Below are 24,039 nucleotides of genomic sequence, written 5' to 3'. Positions count from 1 at the left end.
GGTGACTACAAAGGATTTAGATTCAGTTGTTGATTCAGGTGAAGAAGCTCTTACCACCAGTTAACTAGAAGTATACCCAGTACATCCACCATAATCAGAAAACGAATTTCACATAAGCAAGGACACAATACTATTTGAAAAATCCGTGTCAAGGGGGTCCCAGAATTCTTTTTTTAGACACAGGAGGGTCTAAGAGAAAAAAAAGGAGAACAGCTGCATTACAACATTACATTACACACATGAATCTACACCGATCAGCCATAACATTAAAACCACCTCCTTGTTTCTACACTCTCTGTCCATTTTATTAGCTCCACTTACCATATAGAAGCACTCAATTACTGACTGTAGTCCATCTGTTTATCTACATGCTTTGTTAGCCACCTTTTATGTTAGTCCCTTGTTCTTCAATGGTTAGTACTCCCAGGACCACCACAGAGCAGGTATTATTTAGGTGGTGGATGATTCTCAGCACTGCAGTGACACTGGCGCTGCTGGAGTTTTTAAATACCGTGTCCACTCACTGTCCACTCTATTAGACACTCCTACCTAGTTGGTCCACCTTGTAGATGTAAAGTCAGAGACGATCGCTCATCTATCGCTGCTGTTTGAGTCGGTCGTCTTCTAGACCTTCATCAGTGGTCACAGGACACTGCCCATGGGGCGCTGTTGGCTGGTTGTTTTTGGTTGGTGGACTATTCTCAGTCCAGCAGTGACAGTGAGGTGTTTAAAAACTCCACTCATACCAACACAACACACACTAACAAACCACCACCATGTCAGTGTCACTGCAGTGCTGAGAATGATCCTGTGGGGGTCCTGACCATTGAAGAACAGGGTGAAAGGGGGTAACAAAGCATGTACAGAAACAGATGGACTACAGTCAGTAATTGTAGAACTACAAAGTGCTTCTATATGGTAAGTGGAGCTGATAAAATGGACAGTGAGTGTAGAAACAAGGAGGTGGTTTTAATGTTATGGTTGATCGGTGTATAAAGCGTGCAAATGTCTGTGGAGACTCGGTGTTTTGTACTTTAGGTCAGCAGAATCTGAATTCCGTTGCTTCCTTCCTGCGCACAGGAGTCTTTACCAGCACTGAAACAACCATTACTGAATGTGCAAACATTCACCCAGAATATAAAACCAACAAACAGATTGAAGACATGAACAGTTTCATTTCGACTTTCTAACTACATTAACACGACGTGGCAAATGTGCGCGTCAGCTGAAACACACTCGAAGCCCGAAGTTTGGAAGGGTTGCGTATGTGTGTGTGAGAGTCTGTGGTGTGTGTGTGTGCGTGTGTGTGTTTTGGTGTGTGTGTGTGTGTGTGTGGTGGTGTGTGTGTGTGTGTGTGGAGGCTGGTTCAGTTATGCGCCATATATAGTCTGCGCAAATGGAGAGTAAGAGGACCATGCGCTTTATGGACAGTCACATGGAGTAGAAGTTGGAAACAGAAGCGGCTTCTAAGAAAATCAGGAAAACTCTTTAATCTGAATATTTATTTCTATTTGACAGACAAAATCTGACACTTGGTAAGTTTATTGAAGACTTTTGCTTGTAATTCCATGATTGCGTCTTTGGATACTTGTATTTGTGTTCTGTATTAGGTTCTATAGGAACTAGAAACCTAGAAACGATTACTAAACTCCTATAATCATGTTTTATATTTATAAACGAGCTATACAGTCCACATAACTTTGGTTAAACTGATATTCAGGACTGTATTACATACTTATTTCTATCTGTGGTAAGTTAAAACAGTGACATAATACTAACTTTGATTTTGGTGTGTATGCTATGTTTGGTTTACTGTTCAGCTACTTGTTTCAATTCGAATTAAATTTAAATGTATTTATTTATTAAGTCCTATAACGTGGCATTGACATTGCTGCTTGACACTTGGCTTGCAGTACCAGGCTTATTGCAACATCTAAATAGCATGTGTTACTGCACTCTTACACCAGACTGTTGGGATCATTCATGTAACCTTGCCACACTTGATCTCTTTCATGATGTTTGTTTGGTATTTCAGAACTGTTGGAGAATTGTGCGTATGCATTTGGCAAACAGTCAAACTGTCATTATAATAATCTACAGTATATAAAGGTTTACATTTACATTTTCTGCATTAGCAGATGCTTTTTTCCAAAGCGACTTACATTGTTTAAGCAATTGAGGGTTAAGGGTCTTGCTTAAGGGCCCAACATTGGCAACCTGGCAGTGTTGAGGCTTGAACCAGCAACATTTCGATTGCTAGTACAGTACCTTAACCACTAGGCTACAACTGCCCTCATATCAGTGGCCCCCAACCTTTTTTGCACCACGGACTGGCAGGAGCTGCAACGAGACACTCCCACCTAGGGGTGATAGGAGACAATAACACCCGAAGTGGATTCCTTATGTCCAGTCTAAATTATTTATTCTTTCTGTGCGGCCCAGTAATAAATGACCGCTGCCCCGTATAACTGCCCCTATACAACTGCCACCAAACAACTGCCCTAATATATAATGCCAACATGTTTATAGATTATGTATAACAATAATAACTACAAACAATTCATGTGCCAAATCAATTATGCTGATTCGCTGTCCCAAGAGTCGTGTGGTGAAATTGTATCTCGTTTTACGCGCCATAAACAGACGTTTTGTAAACTGTGTCAGTTACTTGTGGCACTGATTCTACAACATTGTGTGGAATACAAGTACAGTGGAACCTTGATTTAACGGACTAAAAGGGAGGACCACTGGTCCATAAAACACACACACACACAAACACACTTAGGGCAATTTTAGTATCTCCAAGGTTTGGCTTTATTACATTTTTAGTTTTTTGCCTGGCAGGGTAATTAAATATAAAACTAAAACGGTTATAGGAATAAAAATAGAAACTTTTTAATGCAGTGTAAAAATAAGTGTCAGTGCTGTTTAGTACATTAATAAAATCCAGTGTTTTAACATAAATTGTGAGCAGACACACATTTTGGTGAGTAAAGATTTGATAAAAAACAGGATCCACTCTCTGTGAAGCAGGAAATGAAGCGACAGTTCTCTAGCACTGGTGCTGACCGTGCAGAAGCGGTTGGTGTGAAGGAAGCAGCTGTGTGCATAAACGCTGTCGACTGTCATCGTTTACTTTAGGAAGTGATCTTTGACCCTTTAAAATGTAACCCAAACTTAGTTGGAGAAGCTTTGTCATTAAACACGTCAGTTCGGTCCACCACTTGGGTGCAGGTACAGGGAAGAGCCTTGGTGCTTGTCTTCCTTGAGTTCTGGGTGGAGGATTAAGTCGAGCGAGACTAGTGATGACTTCTTTAAACTAACTTGGGGCTGGTTTATTTTTGGCTTTGTAGTCGAGCATCAGTGTTTTAAACTGAATTTGTGCAGCTACAGGAAGCCAGTGAAGAGACGCAGCAGTGGGGTGGTGGTGTGGCAGCATTGGGGTGATGGTGTGGCAGCATTGGGGTGATGTGGCAGCATTTAGGTTGGTTAAAAAACAGGCAAGATGCTGCATTTTGGATGAGTTGTAAGGGTTTAATAGTAGACATATTACTAACAGAACTCCCTAATTAGACCCTTAAGCAAAAACCCTGAACTATTGTTGTCAATCTGACCTGTTTTAATTCTTAATTCTTACCTGATGTTTTTGGTTGTTGTCTTTTATTTATTCCAAATGCGTGTGGCTTCCAAATCTGTCAGATTGTAAAGGCGTTCAGTTGAATTCAGGTCTGAGCTCTGGCTGGATCACTCCAAAACTTTGATCACCTTCTGCTAAAGCCTTTCTTTTGTTGACGTGGAGCTATGCTTTGGGTCTGTGTCGTGCTGCTTAGAAAGCCTGCTTTGTAGCAAACCTTTCTTTTTGGCCATGCACTCTGCACAGGCGCCTCTATCTGCTAATCAGGGTCTTTGTACAGCGTTTAAAGACCACACCCACATAGTCCGGTCATCCCGCCCCATAGCAGACACGGTAGGCAATTAGTGTCTGCTGCAGCAGGCACTGGCTATTATGCCCGCTAGATGGCGCCCAGCTAGCAGAACATCCCACTGTGCCACATACAACTGGTCATTTAACAGTACATCTTTACTTTAATTTAGTTCGATATACATCAGCAACCCAAGTAAGAGTCAGAGTGATGGTCGGCGTCACAGTTGCCGCTCAGAGCTATTTTTATTTATCGTTGTTGGATACGTTTAGCACAGTGGCCTTACCTAGGTAGTTGTGCTGCATTTTGTCCATTTTTATGCCTGAAATAAGCTTTACTCGAAGGTATTTTAGTCTCCTCCAGATCTGTAATGTTTGTGATTTTTATGATTAGATCACTAAACTTGGATATCTTCTTGAAATGTATTAGGCTACATCATTTTATTCAGCAAACCCAACTTCTAGAAGCATTTATATAGTTTTATCTGACATTGTTTTGTTCTAAAAGCATAATTTATAGTAAATTATTTATCATGTATTGTTCATAACCAATTTTCCAGTTAGAGGTGCTTCGAATACATCTGTTTTGGAGATACATGCCGTAACAATCTTCAGTCAGCACAACATTTAGTAAATCCCGGACCGTGACCTGCAGTAATGTTATAAAACAGGCATTTCTATGTATATTTTTAGGGGGTGGTCCTAATGTTTTGGCTGATTGTTGTATATCTATTCCAAATCAAATTCACAACCTAATAAATGGTGCAAAATGTTAAGGGATCTGAAAACTTTCCACAATAAATGCTTTCAACTCCATATCAGTGATCATGGTTTTGGAACGGGATGCCCAACAAGCCCATAGTCAGGAGATCATAATGTTGGCCATGCCAGAACACAAAGCCAAGGGTAAAAGTAATTCGCCTGTTTATGGAATACATTTTGGCTTCTTTTTTGCAGAAAATGGCGCCGTCTCTCTCACAGGCGTTTCGGAGGCGATGGTGGATGGCTGTAACAGCAGTAATAGAGAACTTGCTCTTCTCTGCTGTGTTGCTGGGGTGGGGATCCCTCCTGATCATGCTGAAGAGTGAAGGTTTCTACTCCCATCTATGCACAGGTAGGCAGTCACGAGCACTTATGAGATACATGAGATACAGCTGTACCTTGTGAGTGGTGTTGAGTTTTAAAGACGTCGAGTTTCAAGGTATTTTTTCCTGTCAGGATGTTTGGGAAACCTGTTAATGCGTCCATGGTCCCGTAGAACTGCATTTATTTTAGGCTCATGTAAAATAATGAGGTTGTTTTTGATAAACCTGCACTTTAAATGTACTTCTTTATTGTTTTGTTATGCTTCTTAATGGTGGAGACGCTTGATCTTGGAATATCGTATTCCGTTCAGAACCGGCGCATTCACATGAGAAGTGACAAAACCGCTTTTGCACTGCTGTGGCGTTATTTTCCAAAACTTTATGTGACTTATTGGAGTAAAACAGCGAGTGAGGAATGTGATTAGTGGAGGAACTTATGAGCAGTAATGATGTAGAGAAGTTTAGTGCTCCTGTCTCCTTCTTTTAATACATTAAACCACGTTAAGCTTTATTTTGAACCAGAAGCGTTTTAGACTCTGGGAGAAGCTGATTCTGATTCTCACAAATTCTCAGAAGCTCGAGCTGTAACACAAGTTTAAAAGTGAGATACAGATACACGTGGAGCTGTAACACTGGATCTGACGCTTATTTCACACTAATGCAGATTCGTCTCATATTCACACTTTGGTGACGTCTAACGTCTAATAAAAGACGCTCCCTCAATAACCGACACTATAAAGTTTGACACTTTAAGCTTGGACGCTGTGGATTTTACACCTCTCATTTCTAATCGTCCAACCACATTTGTGATTTTATAGAAAATGGAACCGAGTCTCATGTGAACACGAGTTCAGACGGCAGCACTGTGTGGCCGACTTGTGTTGAGCAGGAGGAGATCCTGAATCTCGGGTTCACCATCGGCTCCTTCATAATCAGCGCGGCCACGCTGCCGCTGGGAATACTGATGGACAAATATGGACCACGCCCTCTCCGGCTGCTGGGCAGGTATGACATACAACGTACAGTTTGTTGTTGTGTAAATCTCATGTGTTATTATATTTATATAAAAAGAGTTCCAGGCTGGGATGGTTTTGTTTGTTAAATAAAGGCAAAATCAAAATTGGCAAGACAATGGCATCGTATTTGTTTTATACATTTTCCAACCTAATGTTGGTTCACGTGTGCTAAATCAGATGACTGGGGGTCAGTAATTTGTACAGAAAATAGCTCTCTGTAATGCCGGTGGAGGAAGGAATCAAAATGGGCAAGACAATGGCATCAAAGTATTTGTTTTACCCTGTGCAGCCTACGTGGGTTCTGTAAATCCACACTGTAAGAACTGAGCATTTTGTAGCTGTTACTGAAGGCCAATAATTATGAGTCAGCAATATTGCAACACCAACAGGGCTGTTATTAAAATAAAACTGGTACTCAAGTGGCACAGCACTAAAACACACTAACACACCAGAGCTGAACTCGTGAGTTTAAATCTCAGCTCTGCTACCAGCAGACTGGGCATCTACACAGTTCCTAGGGTTGGATACAGGAGGTGATTCCTCATCGCTGCTGCAATTACGACCTCTGTGACTCTCCAGGCGTGAGACTGAGCCACATATACACTCGTCTCGTGCAGTTGAAAAGATGTGGTCGGCTACTGTGCATGTGTCTCCTCGGTCAGGAGTGGAGGTCAGCATGACTCGATTGGAAGGAAAATTGGGGAAAAATGCAAAAAAAAAAAAATAATTAGCAGACAGAACTGACAGAACAGAACCCCTCTGTCACTCTGTTTATGAAACCTACATTGCACATCTGTGAATATTTACTGCACAGGACACTTTTATAATTGTCTATTATTAATAACGAATCTATCTGTCTGTCTATCTATCTATCTGTCTGTCTGTCTGTCTGTCTGTCTGTCTATCTATCTATCTGTCTATCAATCTGTCTGTCCTTGAGTCTGTCTATATATCTATATATATTTGTCTATGTGTCTGTTTATCTATCTGTCTGTCTGTCTGTATGGCTCTAGCACACACCTTCTTTACATAGACCAGTGGCGGATTGTTACGGTGGCCCTAACGTTTATGCATGATCCTGCCAGGTCGTCTGTATTCCTCTAACACTCTTAATAGAAGTCTTGGTTGCAGTGGGGAAACGGTGACTCCCAGTTTGGCCCTCCATTCCTCATTCAGAGCTAGATGTGTCTGTCTCCCATCAAGGCCCAAACCAGTTCATGGCAGTGGTGAGCAAGCGTATTAGACCGCTGCACAATCCGAGTGCACTACAACCATACTGTCTTAAGATGCTAGCTATTTAGTAAGAGAGATTGACGTTTTTGTGATCATGCACCCGTTGTGCAGTTGCAGCACCCTCCCTCAGGCACAGCCGGTTGTGTTTGTTTGGACACCAGGCCAGGTGGATAGCACAGTTGAGATTTTAACTCGAGATTAAACCACATTAAACTGCTGTTTTGTTCCCCATGTAAGTGCTTCCTCGTGTTTGTAGCTGTGCTAAAGAAAATGAGAACCCTCCCTCCCCAAGCTGGAGAACAACCAGAGCTGGAAGAGCTACTTATTGTTTCTTTCCTTGGATAAGAGAGTTTGTTTCTTATTTCTTTGTTTCCAGATAAACCGCTGTTAAAGCAAAATATCTTTCGAAAGAATCAAAGAATCTAAACTCTAGTCCTTGCTGGCCCAAAGCAACTTGTCACAAAGTAAAATTAATATCATAGAAGAATTTAATTTTGTAGTTGCCAGTTTGAATGTGAGAACATGTTAATAGAAATATTTTTGGTTTATTTCAGCTCATGTTTTGCCTTCTCTATGGTTCTGATTGCCGTGGCTGCATATGATCCTTCAGGTACCATTTATCAGTCATCTACAGATACACTATATGGCCAAAAGTATTGGGACACCTCTCCTAATATTTTAAAATCACGTGTTTCAGCCACAGCAATTGCTAACAAGCATAATAAATCAATGATATACAGCCATAACATTAAAACCACCTCCTTGTTTCTACACTCACTGTACATTTTATCAGCTCCACTTACCTTATAGAAGCACTTTGTAGTTCTACAATTACTGACTGTAGTCCATCTGTTTCTCTACATACTTTGTTAGCCCCCTGTCATGCTGTTCTTCAATGGTCAGGACCCCCACAGGACCACCACAGAGCAGGTATTATTTAGGTGGTGGATCATTCTCAGTACTGCAGTGACACTGACATGGTGGTGGTGTGTTAGTGTGTGTTGTGCTGGTATGAGTGGATCAGACACACCTCACTGTCACTGCTGGACTGAGAATAGTCCACCAACCAAAAATATCCAGCCAACAGCGCCCCGTGGGCAGCGTCCTGTGACCACTGATGAAGGTCTAGAAGATGACCGACTCAAACAGCAGCAATAGATGAGCGATCGTCTCTGACTTTACATCTACAAGGTGGACCGACTGGGTAGGAGTGTCTAATAGAGTGGACAGTGAGTGGACACGGTATTTTAAAACTCCATCAGCTCTGCTGTGTCTGATCCACTCATACCAGCACAACACACACTAACACACCACCACCATGTCAGTGTCACTGCAGTGCTGAGAATGATCCACCACCTAAATAATACCTGCTCTGTGGTGGTCCTGTGGGGGTCCTGACCATTGAAGAACAGAGTGAAAGGGGGGTAACAAAGCATGTGGAGAAACAGATGGACTACAGTCAGTAATTGTAGAACTACAAAGTGCTTCTATATGGTAAGTGGAGCTAATAAAATGGACAGTGAGTGTAGAAACAAGGAGTTCTGTTTGTAATAATTAAAATATGTTTCCCAGTACTTTTATTGATACGATATAAATCAGTGTGGGTGTTAGCTATAATGTTAGCACATTTTTATACATTTCTATGAGTTTATATTTACTTTAATGTTCTATGAAAGGTGCTAAACACTAAACACTGTTTTAACCTTCCAGTGTTGTCAGTCCTCATCTTTATTGCTGTCTCCTTTAATGGCTTTGGAGGAATATGTCTGACCTTTACTTCACTAACGGTAGGACAAACATGCACACAAACACACACACACACACACACACACACATTTACAGTGCAGCTTTTAACCCTTATGTTCTGTTTGGGGTCCCTGAGACCCCAGAGCTTCTTTAACAGCTCACAAAATATCCTGAACCTTTTTCAATCAGATTTATACTTAATGACTGTTCTTAATTTTATGGAAACTGCAAGTAAACAATATTTCTGTTTTGATATTGTGTTCAAACACCCCTAATATTTTGATGTCTCAGAGACCCCACAGCTAGAATACAAGATAACATTCTGAGCACTGACAGGTGAAGTGAATAACACTGATGATCTCTTCATCACGGCACCTGTTAGTGGGGGGGGGGGATGTTATATATTAGGCAGCAAGTGAACATTTTATCCTCAAAGTTGATGTTAGAAGCAGGAAAAATGGGCGAGCGTGAGGATCTGAGCGAGTCTGACGAGGGCCAAATTGTGATGGCTAGACGACTGGGTCAGAGCATCTCCAAACCTGCAGCTCTTGTGGGGTGTGTCCCGGTCTGCAGTGGTCAGTATCTATCAAAAGTGCTCCAAGGAAGGAACAGTGGTAAACTGGCGACAGGGTCATGGGCAGCCAAGGCTCAATGATGCACGTGGGGAGTGAAGGCTGGTCCGTGTGGTTCGATCCAACAGACGAGCAACTGTAGCTCAAACTGCTGTTTGTTGTGTATGGGGCAGCAAAAGGGGGACTGCTAGCACGCCAGCTAACGTCTCGCTCTGTGTACCGAAAACGGTTAAACTGGAGAGCCACGCCCCGACCTCTGTGCTCCTTCACTGCTGTGGAATCTGGTAAAATTTCCAGTAATTTCCCTCCCTAGCAGACTGGAGGCCAATTTTGCTGCAGGCATTAGCCAAATATGCCTGCTAGGCGGCGCCCAGCCGACCGGTAACAGAGCCGAGACTCAAATCTGGGAGTTCGGGAGTTTAGAATCTCGGTGCTGGTGTGATAGAGACTTATCACGCTTCGCCACCTGAGCGCCCGTGTCGCAGCCATTTGAGCCGAAAGTGTGTGTATGGCTGCCGGCTAAGGCTGAGCGGCCACATGAACAACGATTGGCCTGTTGTTCAGATAGGGGCGGGACTAAGCCAGATGGGGTCTCTTCCATGACTGGTGCAATTGCGACCTCTGCTGGCTTTTTGATGGCACCTACACAGAGATGAGAAAAGAGTGCTCTCAGGGTGTGTCCCTCTGTACACAACGCTGAGCTGCACTGCACTCGTCAAAGTGTAGATGATAAGATGCATACGGCTGATGCCCACGTGTCGGAGGGGGCGTGGGTTAGCTTCGTTCTCCTCGATCAGAGCAGGGATCGGCATTGGTGGAGAGGAAACATGACGCAATCTGGCAATTGGACGCGCTAAACGGGAGAAAAACGGGAGAAAATGCATAAACAAAAATATAAAAGAGATTTAGCCCCGTGTGACGGCAACTCAGTTTTCAGAAGCTGTATGAATGTTGTCAGAAGTGTGTCGTGTCGGATGGACGTTACATTAAAGGTCAATAAAAGTGTTTCTGTGTAAAAATCACAAAATTAATTGTTCCTCATCAACACGGGGGTCTCTGAGACCTCAAACTACAAGGCAGTAAAGTCAAAGTCAAAAGAACACAAGCGTTCAAAGAGCTGAATAGTAACGTAACTGTTATTCCTGTGTATAGTTTTATATATATATTTATTCCTACGTAAGGCTGAGGTGCACTTGGTCATGTCTAAACCCTCCACGTGTCAGTTTTAAGCATTTCTACTAAAGATAAGGTGAAAGGCTAAAGAGGGGCTGTATTTAGTAAAGCGTGTATGGGTTTTATCAGAAGCAGTCACTTTCAGCACACCCACGCTTCTGTTATCTGGTGGGAATTGATCCCCTGTGTGGGCGTTCGCTTGCGTGCGAGTGCACGGGGGCGAGCACATTTCGGCTCGTCCCTGCGCTCAGGCACGTCGTGCCACTCCGAGGCTCTAAATTTTGGCACGAATGGTTGGGCCAATGAAAGCCCTGGACTGTCCTCACACCCTCAGTCCGGCCATGCCCACTCTCCCCTAAACCACAAGGACACCAGATCTTGGTGCCCCCCCCCCCCCCATGATTTCGTCGTTCATTCCTGGCTTTAACGCTTTTCCATGTCGTTCTTTTTATCTCTCCGGCTTTAACCGGCGGATCAGATTGGAAATATTCAGATTCATGTATTAATAGATCAAGATAAACGCAGAGTACAGTGTTTAACTTTACTGCTACATACATTTCCTCTCCTCCTCTGACATATCATTCATTACCCTGTTCCTTTTTTTGGGTTCCAGACACGTGCTGTTCAGTGTCATGGGTAAAATGAGTATAAACACATACCGAACAGTGAGAGAGAGAGCGAGAGAGACACAGACAGACAGCCTGGGCTGTAACTGCCCGGTCACATTAGTACTAAAGAAAATCTATATATATATTTAAGTAGAAATTAAAATAGAAAAAAATAGAAAGGTGTCCAAGTTGAGACACAGGGGTTATGGATGTAAGGCAAGGCAAGGCAAGTTTATTTGTATAGCACCTTTCATACACAGTGGCAATTCAAAGTGCTTTACATAAGGAAAAAAAATTAATTAAAAGCATTAAAACATTCCTGAGATCTAGAACCTCAGAAAGACTTCTTGCAAACATTTAGTTACAATTAAGACAACATGAAATTCAAACAAGAGAGATAAAAAGTTAAGAACATGAAAAATTAAAAGAAAATATAGTAAAATACACCCTACAATTTAGGAAATATGAAATTAAAACAAGAGAGATAAGCAATTAAGAACATGAAGACTAAAAGAAAATATAGTAAAATATACCCTACAATTTAGGGAATATGAAATTAAAACAAGAGAGATACACGTTATTATAAGGGATTAATTATACATATTAACGGGGAAATTACAGTACTAAATACTAAGACTTATCCCACAGACTGACAGCAGACAAAGTAACTTATACTACCGGTCGTCACCTGTGTACGCTGGCTTGCCCCTGTGTTCCAAGCTAAACTTAAAAAACAGACTTGTGTAAGTTCAAAGAATTACAAACCTCTCAAGTATGTAAACGTTTGCTGCCCAAACCGCCCTGCAACTGTGTATTCTGACACCTTTCTATCAGAACCAGCATGAACTTCTTCAGCAGTTTGAGCTACAGTAGCTCGTCTGTTGGATCGGACCCCACGTGCATCATTGAGCCTTGGCCGCCCATGACCCTGACGCCGGTTTACCACTGTTCCTTCCTTGGACCACTTTTGATAGATACTGACCACTGCAGACCGGGACACACCCCACAAGAGCTGCAGTTTTGGAGACGCTCTGACCCAGTCGTCTTGCCATCACAATTTGGCCCTCGTCAAACTCACTCAGATCCTCACGCTCGCCCATTTTTCCTGCTTCTAACATCAACTTTGAGGATAAAATGTTCACTTGCTGCCTAATATACCCCCCCCCCACTAACAGGTGCCGTGATGAAGAGATAATCAGTGTTATTCACTTCACCTGTCAGTGCTTGGTCAGTGATGTTGAGATTTCTGGGAGCACAGAGATGAATGAAGGGCAGGCAGTGAGGGAAATTAGGAAGGAAGGAAGGAAATAAGAAAAAGGGACGATAAAGGAAGGAGGGACGGAAGGAAAGAAGGAAAAGAAAGAAAAAGAACAAAAGAGAGGATGGACAGAAGTAAGAAAGGGACGGAAGGAGAGAAAAGAAGGAAGGAATGAGAAAAAATAAAGGAAGTTAGGAAGAATGAAAGGAAGGAAGGAGGGAGGCAAAAGGAAAGGAAAGAAGGAAGAATAAAACACTGAAGGACAGACAAAAATGAATGAAGGAAGGAAGGTTAGAGGAATAGCTGAATGAATAGATGGGCAGATGAGGGTCACAAATTGAAGGAATAATCAACATTCCTAACATTTACCAGCTCCTGTACTGCTCAGCATAGATTCTAAAAACAGCTGTACTAGAGTCTCCCAAAAGAGGTTCCCTTTCTGTTTGTACAAGAGCACATATTAAGTACTTATTAATCTATCTATCTATCTATCTATCTATCTATCTATCTATCTATCTATCTATCTATCTATCTATCTATCTATCTATCTGTCTATCTATCTATCTATATGTATGTCTGTCTATCTATATGTCTGTCTGTCTATCTATCTATCTATCTATCTATCTATCTATCTATCTATCTATCTGTATGTATGTCTGTCTATCTATCTGTATGTCTGTCTGTCTGTCTGTCTGTCTGTCTGTCTGTCTGTCTGTCTATCTATCTATCTATCTATCTATCTATCTATCTATCTATCTATCTATCTATATGTCTATATGTCTATCTGTCTATCTAGAGACTTTCAGAATAAAAATGTCCTCCTGTACTGATAAAGATGTGAGTATTGTGCTGCAGATTCAGATCATCGTGATCGTAATGATTGTGTTTCCTCAGCTCCCCAATATGTTTGGAAACGTGCGTTCCACCATCCTGGCACTCATGATCGGATCCTACGCTTCCTCTGCAGTCACCTTCCCAGGAGTCAAGGTAGGACGCAAAGCAACAACCCAGCAGACCACACACTGAGTAAAAATATATAGATGTGCCATCAAGGTTCCTGAAGTCAATCATTCAGTCATTGTTTTGAAGTGTATAAGAAAACCACGACCTGTTTTAATCTATTTAATTATGACTGACCCACTCGGACTGTTTATAAACCGTTCTTTTGTTCTGTTCTCTTTCATCTTTAGCTAATCTATGATATGGGAGCGCCATTTCAAGGGATCTTTTGGGTGTGGGCAGGTTTAGCCTGTCTGGTCTTTCTGAACTGCTTCGTTAACTGGCCTGCGGAGCCGTTTCCTGCTCCTGAAGACATCAGCTACACGTCAGTATTATATTTCATCTGATAAATTATCTGTAATGTAAATATATACGGATATGCAGTACATGGGTCAATGACAAGAGGCGCGTTTCTGTATACGGTTCTATTATTTTTATTTAAAAATGTATAAATACATGACACAATATTAACCAGTATTAATACATGACAATAAATTTTTAGCTATTTTGTATTTAAAAGCAGACGTAACAGTAAAAACAACAAATAATTAGACAGTACATACAGATAAAGTCAATGATTAAAAGGAATCAAATAAGCTAATTTAGTCATAAACATACAGCAGTGAAAGTAAACGTACCACTAAAAAGCTTATCGTAAAATTTGAAACTCGCTAGCACAACACTGCCGAGCGTTTAAACTCGCATCGACCTGGCCGGGTGACCACACAGACACGATTGGCTGAGTTTGAGGGAGGGAGGGTCATACGCGGGTCTCGCCTTGCCTTTGCAAGTGGGGGAGAAAGTCACATGGAATATAGCGTCGCTCTCCATACGCGATACTGCTCTTTGTAGGAACCCAAAACTGACAGGTGAAAAGAAGCGTCCACGTCTCTTTTTGGGGTCTGATGTTCTCCTTTTTGGGGTCTGATGTTCTCCTTTTTGGGGTCTGATGTTCTCCTTTTTGGGATCTGATGTCCTTTTTGGGGTCTGATGTTCTCCTTTTTGGGGTCTGATGTCCTTTTTGGGGTCTGATGTCCTCCTTTTTGGGGTCTGATGTCCTTCTTTTTGGGGTCTGATGTCCTTCTTTTTGGGGTCTGATGTCCTCCTTTTTGGGGTCTGATGTCCTTCTTTTTGGGATTTAATGGGGGAAGAAGTCACATGGAGCTTGGAATCGCTCTCCATTCGCGATGCTAGTCTTAGTATGAACCCAAAACTGACAGGTGAAAAGAAGCGGCCACGTGTCTTTTTGGGGTCTGATGTCCATCTTTTTTGTGTCGGATGTGCTCTTTTTTTGGGACCTAATGCCCTCCTTTTTAGGGTCTGATTACCTCCTTTATGGGGTCTGTTTTTCTTCCTTTTGGGGTTTAATGCCCTCCTTTTTAGGGTCAGTCTTTCTTTTTGGGGTCTGATGTTCTCCTTTTTGGGGTTTATTGCCCTCCTTTTTGGGGTCTGATGTCCTCCTTTATGGGGTTTAATGCACTCGTTTTTGGGGTTTAATGCCCTCCTTGGTCGGGTTTAATGCCCTCCTTTTTGGGGTCTGATGTCCTCCTTTTTGAGGTTTAATGCCCTCTTTTTTTGGGGTCTGATGTCCTCTTTTATGGGGTCTGTTTTTCTTTTTTTGGGGGGTCTAATGTCTTTTTTGGGGTTTAATGCCCTCTTTTTTTGGGGTCTGATGCCCTGTGGTGTGTGGTGAGCTGGCTCTCCTGGTACAATCCACAAAACCTTTATTTATATTTTGGTTTTGAAAGTGGTCAAGAAATTCTAAAATAAAGAAGAACCCCTTACTGACCTTTATAATGTATTGAATTGAGGGTCCACAGCTGAATGTAGATGCCACAGAGATTAATTTTAACTAGTTCAGTAGTGGTCAGTATTCAGTTTTAAATCATTTTTAATAACAGCTTTATTCTGATTAGGTTTGCGATGGCTCCAGCACCACCCAGAAATAACTGGGCACAAAGCTGCGCTACCAAACCACCCGAGTGGTAAATAGGTAAAAAATATTATAAATTTTTTATTAATTTGTGGTCATTTTCCGTAAAGTGAAATTAATTAGCCTGAAAATGTATTTATACAGTTTTAAAAAGCTATAAAACAAATATCGGCACAATTTATATCTGATTTTAATCATATTTTAAATCCATTTTTGGATTCAAACATCCAGTGATCCATGTCCGTGACCCATCATTAGGAACTCTGCACTGTTCTGGACGTCTTAATGAAATATTATTCTTTATTTATTAGTATTTTTGAGATCGTACAGCACAGTGACCGCTTTCTTGTGTCTCTTTGTTTTCTCTGACAGTAAGCGGGTGAAGCTCAGCGGTGTAGTTTTGGATGACAAGGTAACAGGAGATCGCTGCCACAGCCACGTCACCACTGAGGACCAGGAGATGTCCAAGAAACAGATTTTTGATGAGTGTGAACACAACGGAGAGACTGGACAGATTCGGGGTGAGGGGTACAAACAGGATCTTTATATGTCCGGTTTTAGGGTGGGCGGATCGGTTGTTTCTGGGGTCTGATGTCCTCCTGTTTGGGGTCTGATGTTCTCCTTACTGGGGTCTGACGTCCTATTTTTTGTGGTCTGATGTCCTTTTGTTTGGGGTCTGATGTTCTTTTGTTTAGGGGTTTGACATCCTTCTTTTTGCGGTCTGATGTTTCTCTTTTTGATGTCCTTCTTTTTTGGGCTCTGATGCCTTCCTGTTTTTCTTGGGGTCTGATGTCCTTTTTGGGCGGGTCTGAGAAGTCCAGATCGTTAATTACCCAGGCCAGACTTAAACCTGTTCATTTAATGAATTTTAATAACTGCAGTGTGTAAATGTGTGTTCAGGTTCTCCTCCGTTCCGCCGCTCGGTATGTTCAGCCATCTTCCTCTGGAGTCTGATCACCATGGCAATGATGCAGCTCCGCATCATTTTCTACATGGGAGCCATGAACAAGATGCTGGAGTTCCTGGTTACACATGGTGACCCGAACGGTGAGAACATCGATCATCGTTCAGTCCCGTCTGTGAAGAAGACTGTTATAAGTTCTGGACATTTTGGTGCAAATCTAGTATGAGACCAGGTTCCCGTCCCATCTAGTAGTAGCACGCCAGGTTCTTGTCCCAACTAGTAGGAGCACGCCAGATTCTCGTCCCATTTAGTGGTAACACTCTAGGTTCCCGTCCCATCTAGTAGGAGCACGCCAGGTTCACGTCCCATCTTGTAGGGGGCACGCCAGGTTCATGTCCCATCTAGAAGTAGCACTCCAGGTTCCCGTCCCATCTAGTAGGAGCACGCCAGGTTCACATCCCATCTTGTAGGGGGCACGCCAGGTTCACGTCCCATCTAGTAGTAGCACGCCAGGTTCCCGTCCCATCTAGTAGGAGCACGCCAGGTTCTTGTCCCATCTAGTGGTAGCACGCCAGGTTCACATCCCATCTAGTAGGAGCACGCCAGGTTCTTGTCCCATCTAGTGGTAGCATGCCAGGTTCCCGTCCCATCTAGTAGGAGCACGCCAGGTTCTTGTCCCATCTAGTGGTAGCAGGCCAGGTTTCTGTCCCATCTAGTAGGAGCACACCAGTTCCCGTCCCAACTTGTATGAGCACGTCAGGTTCCTGTCCCATCTAGTAGGAGCACGCCAGGTTTCTGTCCCATCTAGTAGGAGCACACCAGTTCCCGTCCCAACTTGTATGAGCACGCCAGGTTTCCGTCCCATCTAGTGGTAGCACGCCAGGTTCCCGTCCCATCTAGTGGTAGCACGCCAGGTTCCCGTCCCATCTAGTGGTAGCACGACAGGTTCCTGTCCCAACTTCTATGAGCACGCCAGGTTCCTGTCCCATCTAGAAGAAGCACACCAGGTTCCCGTCCCATCTAGTAGGAGCATGCCAGGTTCTTGTCCCATCTAGTGGTAGCACGCCAGGTTCACATCCCATCTAGTAGGAGCATGCCAGGTTCCTGTCCCATCTAGTAGGAGCACACCAGGTTCCCGTCCCATCTAGTAGGAGCACAGCAGGACCCTTCACATCTAGTAGGAGCAGCGTTGTTGGCCCTGCAGTCTAGACTTGCAGTCATTAACCTCGGGAGGGTAAACAGGTTTCTGTCAGAACCACCTCGGGGTGAAAAAACAGAAGATGTAGTTACAATGTGAAATTATTAAGAGTAAATATCGGTATATATACAGAGAGTAGCAGCAGGGAGTAAATCTTAAAGTAAATGAGTTGGAGTACAGAGCGCCTGCAGGAGCCATAGTAGCAGAGAAAGTATACTGAGCTTAGAAAGTCGGTGTAAATGAGTGTAGCAGTCTGTATGCGGTGTTGTCGTGTTCCTACAGACGCTGGTAACGTTACAGAGAACTAAACTGTCCTGCGAGTGAGTAATCCATCCATGATGTGTTTATATAAACATTAATTCTTCCTCTCTGTGTCCTTTTCAGCTCCTGAAGCGCTAATACAAGAGGCTGAAGAACAGGGTGAGCAAACACAGTGTTTACCTTCCATTCCCCTTAATGTCACAAATGCTTCATAGCTTTTTAAATGCGCTTCAGTTCCTATATTCAGCTTTACAGGGCAAGTGAGTGAAAAATCACACTGACCTTATTCTGATGATTTGTACTGAATGGTGTCGGTCAGGTTCATGTATCTGGACAGGAGCTACTGATGCTGATTCTCAAGCAGCTTCCAAGTGTTCATCAGTAAGAATGGACCCATATTTAGACTCTCATGTGGGAAAAAGCTGATTCACACAAGTAGGTTGATCAAATATGGGTGGGACGGTCCGGGTCCTTTCTATGTTCTCCCCGTGTCCGCGTGGGTTTCCTCCGGGTGCTCCAGTTTCCTCCCACAGTCCAAGAACATGCAGTCAGGCTAACTGGAGACACTGAATCGTCCTATAGGTACCCGGCCGCTAGATGCACAAACCAGTGCATTGTAGAGCCGGTCCCAAGCCCGGATAAATAGGGAGGGTCGTGTCAGGAAGGGCATCCGGCGTAAAAACTGTGCCAAATCAATAATGCAGATCACGATCCGCCGAGAGCCGACCCCACAACCAAACGGGACAAAGGCCGAGGAAGAAGAAGAAGTTGTTGGTCCCAAGCAACTAACTGTGTGTGTGTGTGTGTGTGTGTGTTTCCTCAGTGAGCTTCTACTCGTCTGTATTCGGAACTCTGCAGCTCCTGTGTCTTCTCACTTCCCCTTTGATTGGTTACGTGATGGACTGGAAGATGAAGGAGTGTGAGGAGAGTGTAGTGGACGAAGAGAGAAGGTAGCTGCAGACAGACAGCATCCACTGTGGCTTTTAGCAATAGCATTAGCATTGTAGTACTTAATATTAGCATTTTATTCTGCACAGGCCTCCCAAGAGAGACAGAAAGATTCAAAAACTCACCAACGCAATCAAAGCCTTTATCTTCACCAATATATTACTGGTCATCTTTGGCATCACGTGCTTGATAGACAATCTGCCTGTTCAGGTAATTCAACACACACACACACACACACACACACGTGTAAATGTCATTTTTAACTTTATTCCCTGACACACTGAACTGAAGGATAATTAAATCTAGGGGTTGGAGCTTATCCCAGCTTTTCGATGGGTGGAAGGCACACAGTAACACCCTGGACGGGGCGCCAGTCCATCGCAGGGCAGACACACACACACACACACACACACACACACACCTATAGGGCAATTCAGTGTCTCCTGGCTGCATGTTTTTGGACTGTGGGAGGAAACCAGAGCTCCCAGAGAACATGCAAACTCGGCACAGAAAGGACCCGGACCACCCCGCCTGGGGATCAAACCCAGGACCTTCTTGCTGTGAGGCGACAGTGCTACCCACTGAGCCGTGATTTTTACTTCGACCCAGGCAACACAAACAGCGCATCAAAACGACACACAAAACTAAATCTACTTAATTAATCAAAATATTTACATTTTCAGCAGGCGCTTTATCTAAAGCGACTTACAGTAAGCGATTAAGGGTTAAGGGCCTTTCTCAAGGGCCCAACAGTGACGACCTGGCAGTGGTAGGGCTCGAATCGGCGACCTTTCCTTTACTAGTTCAGTACCATAACCACTAGGCTACAACTGCCCTTCATATAGTGGCAATCTGGTCCCACTGTGGTTTACGAGATGTAACGTAAAGCTTCCACAAGGGGTGATTGTGTACAAGCTTATTTAATTTTTATGTACCTGTTAAATCTAGTTTATTTCTTATTATTTATTTTTCTGCAACCCATATTTTTAGGTTCGTGACCCACCCAAGTGGAGTCCCTTTTGAGTCTGGTTACATTGAAATCAATTGTATTCTCATATTTCTATACGATTATTTACACACTGTAAAGTGTAGCATTTATTCGGGTTTGGTTTGCAGTGGGTCTGCTAACACTAATGATTCACACACTTTACACACACACACACACACATTACTAATATATTTAGATTACAATTAGAAGCAGCTAATCCACCTTCTAAGGATGTGGGAAGAAACCAGACTGTAGACAACTCAGACAGACATGAGATGAACATGCAAAACCTCTAAGAGAGCCAAAAAATGGGTCACAGAAAAATAATAATAATAAAATAAACTTGTACACGGACGCCCCCTTGTGGAGGCTTTATGTTACATCTTGTACAGAGAGAGTACGATGCGTTGTGTTTCCTGGGTCGTTTGAAAAACCCTGCTGTAGGAGACAGTTTTGGTCCAAAACTGCTTCATTATGTTTCGCAGATTAGTTGACACCTACCTTAGTTTGTTTGTTTATTAGGATTTTAACGTCATGTTTTACACTTTGGTTACAATCATGACAGGAGACGGTAGTTATTCATTACACAAGATTCATCAGTTCACAAGTTTAATATCAAGCACAGTCATGGACAATTTAGTGTCTCCAGTTCACCTCACGTGGAAACCGAAGCACTCGGAGGAAACCCACGCAGACACGGAGAGAACATGCAAACTCCACACAGAAAGGACCCGGACCCAGGACCTTCTTGCTGTGAGGCGACAGTGCTACCCACCTTAGTCTGTAATAAATGCAAAAGGAGCTCAGTTGAGAACAAAACTAGGTAGCGGTGGCTGGGTAGGCTTTGGCATTTTTGCTTTATTAGATAGTGTTCCTTTTTTAGTTGTTAGTGATGCCCTGTGATCTTGCTCAGTAAATTGGACCCGACCAATCCCTGACCAGGAGTGAGTTGCTATTGGGAAAAAACATAATAATAAATGTTTTCTAATGATTAGAATACCCAGAATGTGTCAGTGTAAAATAAGATGAACCCTGGATACTTTTGAGCCTTTATGTTGTTGTGTGTTACATGTCCAGTTGTGCTTCTCCACACATCCTTCTCTCTCTCTGTGTTGTAGTTGGTGACCTTCGTTCTTCACACTGTTGTTAGAGGTTTTATTCACTCGTGCTGTGGAGGACTCTACGCTGCTATGTAAGTGTTCTTACACTCATCATTAACATGTTCTTTACAAAATCACTGGCTCAATTTCCTTTCCTTTTCCTGCATTATACAGTTTACAGTTACACATGTATGTATTTACAGTACATAGTTAATGCTTTTATTATTATAGGGTTTAAGTCCTTGCAGGAGACAATTTTATAGAATAAATGGAAGCTACGATACACAGCACAGCTACCTAAATAGTTGAATGTAAACCTAGAACATCCAGCGACGGTGCGAGACTTCATGTTCTGTCTCAAATACAAAAATACACCCCCCACGTCCACAGGATTGGTTGTTAGTTTTCCAAACTCAGTTACCCGAGTCATGATTTTAACTGCTTTTGACTTCGACATCTTGGACATTTTGACTGACAGATTGCTAACTGAATTGCTGTAGGATTGCTAGGACGCCTCATAGTGCAAATTAACCAGTAAAGGTGAGGCACTTGAACGCTGCATGTATTAAAGATTTTTAATTGCTAAACACAATTAAAAACCCGGTCAGTGATGTGATTTTTTTTTACAGCTAAGAATTAGGTAGGGACTTAATTATCCGTGATAAAACAGGGTCACATAAAGGTATTACGTGTTTGAATCACTGGTCAATAGTCTGGTCATGAGAGGAGAGATCATGTGGGTAACCAGCGTGTTTCTGATTGTCAGGTACCCATCTAACCACTTTGGCACACTGACGGGTCTGCAGTCTTTGATCAGTGCCCTGTTCGCCCTCCTCCAACAACCACTTTTCGTCTACATGTTGGGTCCGCTCAGGGGAGACCCGTACTGGGTGAGACATGCACAAACAGTATTAGCTGTCATACACTAGTGAGACAAAATATTATGACCACCCTATAAAAACATGAACAGCAGTGTCTTATTTGTAATTAAATGTTGGTACGTGTTGAATGCAGCAGATATTGGCAGGAATAAAAGCCTAAGTGACTCTAATAAAGGCCAAAATGCCAAAATACAGCAAACATTTGGAGGCAATCCATGGAGCCACGGAACCACAAACAGGGTGTTGCCCAGGATGTTGGGCTGCCTAGACCTATTGATGCCAGAGGAGCGAAGTCTATTCATCTGATACAGGCCAACGGAAGTGGTGCAAATTGCAGATTATTTTAATTCTGGTGATGAGGGGAAGGTTTCACAACACTCAGAGCAGCAAACCTTTCTGCATATGGGGATTTATAGTCAGAGATTGGTGGGCCCATGCTAACCCTGTCCACCATTAAAAGTGGCTAAATTGAGAACTGGAGCAATGGTTGGAGGTCACTTTGTCCAATGGATCCCATTTTTCTAAGGCAGGTGGACTGCTGGGTCAACTGAGGATGATCCACCTCACAAGATCCAGGAGCTGAAGGACATCCTGGTACCAAACACAACAAGACACCTTCATAGACTCCTAGTGGAGTCCATTCTTTGGAGGGTCATAGATTTTTGACAGCATATTAGGTTGGTGGTTATTGGGGCGGCACGGTGGCTCACAGCAAGAAGGTCCTGGGTTCGATCCCCAGGTGGGGCGGTCCGGGTCCTTTCTGTGCGGAGTTTGCATGTTCTCCCCGTGTCTGCGTGGGTTTCCTCCGGGTGCTCCAGTGTCCTCCCACAGTCCAAAAAACATGCAGCCAGGCTAACTGGAAACACTGAATTGTCCTGTAGGTACCAGCCGCTAGGATGCATAAACCAGTGCATTGTAGTGCCGGTCCCAAGCCCGGATAAATAGGGAGGGTCGTGCCAGGAAGGCAATCCGGTGTAAAACTGTGCCAAATCAATAATGATCCGCCGGCGACCCCTAATGGGAGCAGCCGAGGAAATAGAGTAGGTTGGTGGTCAATATGTTTTGGTTCATCAATGTAATATCTGTGTTTATCTGGATTCTCCTCCCTGTTTCACTTTTAAACTTGTGTTACAGCTCGAGCTTCTGAGAAACGGTGAGAATCAGAATCAGCTTCTCCCAGAGTCTAAAACGCTTCTGGTTGAAAATAAAGCTTAACGTGGTTTAATGTAGTAAAAGAAGGAGACAGGAGCACTAAACTTCTCTTCATTATTACTGCTCATAAGTTCCTCCACTAATCACATTCCTCACTCGCTGTTTTACTACAATAAGTCACGTTAAGCGTTGTTCGTATGGCTGAGTCGGTTTTACTGTGTCATATCAAACAGTTCGTCTCATTGGAGGAGCTTTGGAAAGCCGTTTTGTCGCTTCTCATGTGAACTAACATGGAATTCCTTCTGTTCCACTCAACAGATCAACCTGGGCTTGCTGGCCTTCTCGCTGGTTGGCTTCCTGTTGCCAGGGTACCTGTTCTACCACCGTAGACAACTGGTTAAAGAGAAACAGGTACGGGATCGAGCTGCATCGAGCCAGTCGCCGCAGGACGCCGTCGCACTCAACCGTCCAGCGAACAGCCAGACGAAACCCCACGCCGACGGGTTCGATCCAGACGAGGTTTAACGAAATAATGCCCAGGAAATGCAAATCTAAATGAACATGCATCATTACCACATGGACATTTTAGAAACTATTTAACAGATGCATATAGTGCTTTAAAACCTAAAGAAAAGCCATATGGGAGGTATTTAAAATTTGGTGCATTTTAAAGGCCTGAAATTAACCATGTAGGACAGTAACGTCGGCCTGTGAATAACGACTGTGTCGGAGTGCAAAAAGCTGCACAATAAACAGCACGGGCGTTTAAATAACGAATAACGCACAATCAGTGTTAAGCTGGACCAAAACTGACAGACTGATGGTGCTTTAGTGACAGGATAGGTTACAGTGCTTCATCATTTTAGCTCATTTACTCTAGATAAGAATAACATTTAGGTTTAGATGTCAATGACAGGAAACGATGTTTTGGGGTTGATTAGCTCATACTGAAAACCTCCTAGCTGGAAAAGTTGAGAGATTTAAAAACAAAAAAGCTTTATAACATTAAAACCACCTCCTTGTTTCTACACTTACTGTACATTTTATCAGCTCCACTTACCA

The 24,039-nt window shown here is 43.0% G+C and overlaps 1 protein-coding gene across 1 annotated transcript; it reads left to right on the top strand.

Annotated features, from left to right (window-relative positions):
* The first annotated feature begins 1,408 nt into the window (after positions 1-1,408).
* Positions 1,409-24,039, top strand: slc43a1b (solute carrier family 43 member 1b). Its single transcript, XM_062996284.1, has 15 exons — positions 1,409-1,535; positions 4,880-5,036; positions 5,826-6,012; positions 7,811-7,866; positions 8,967-9,043; positions 13,508-13,600; positions 13,804-13,937; positions 15,918-16,066; positions 16,446-16,592; positions 18,032-18,067; positions 18,732-18,858; positions 18,946-19,066; positions 20,963-21,036; positions 21,711-21,834; positions 23,296-24,039. Exons 2-15 carry the CDS (start codon positions 4,883-4,885, stop codon positions 23,500-23,502), a joined length of 1,686 nt encoding a protein of 561 aa, XP_062852354.1. The 5' UTR covers positions 1,409-1,535; positions 4,880-4,882; the 3' UTR covers positions 23,503-24,039.

The sequence above is a fragment of the Trichomycterus rosablanca genome, chromosome 5, assembly GCF_030014385.1.
Source record: "Trichomycterus rosablanca isolate fTriRos1 chromosome 5, fTriRos1.hap1, whole genome shotgun sequence".
NCBI classification, from domain to species: Eukaryota; Metazoa; Chordata; class Actinopteri; order Siluriformes; family Trichomycteridae; genus Trichomycterus; species Trichomycterus rosablanca.
This window is presented reverse-complemented; position numbering and strand designations above follow the sequence as displayed.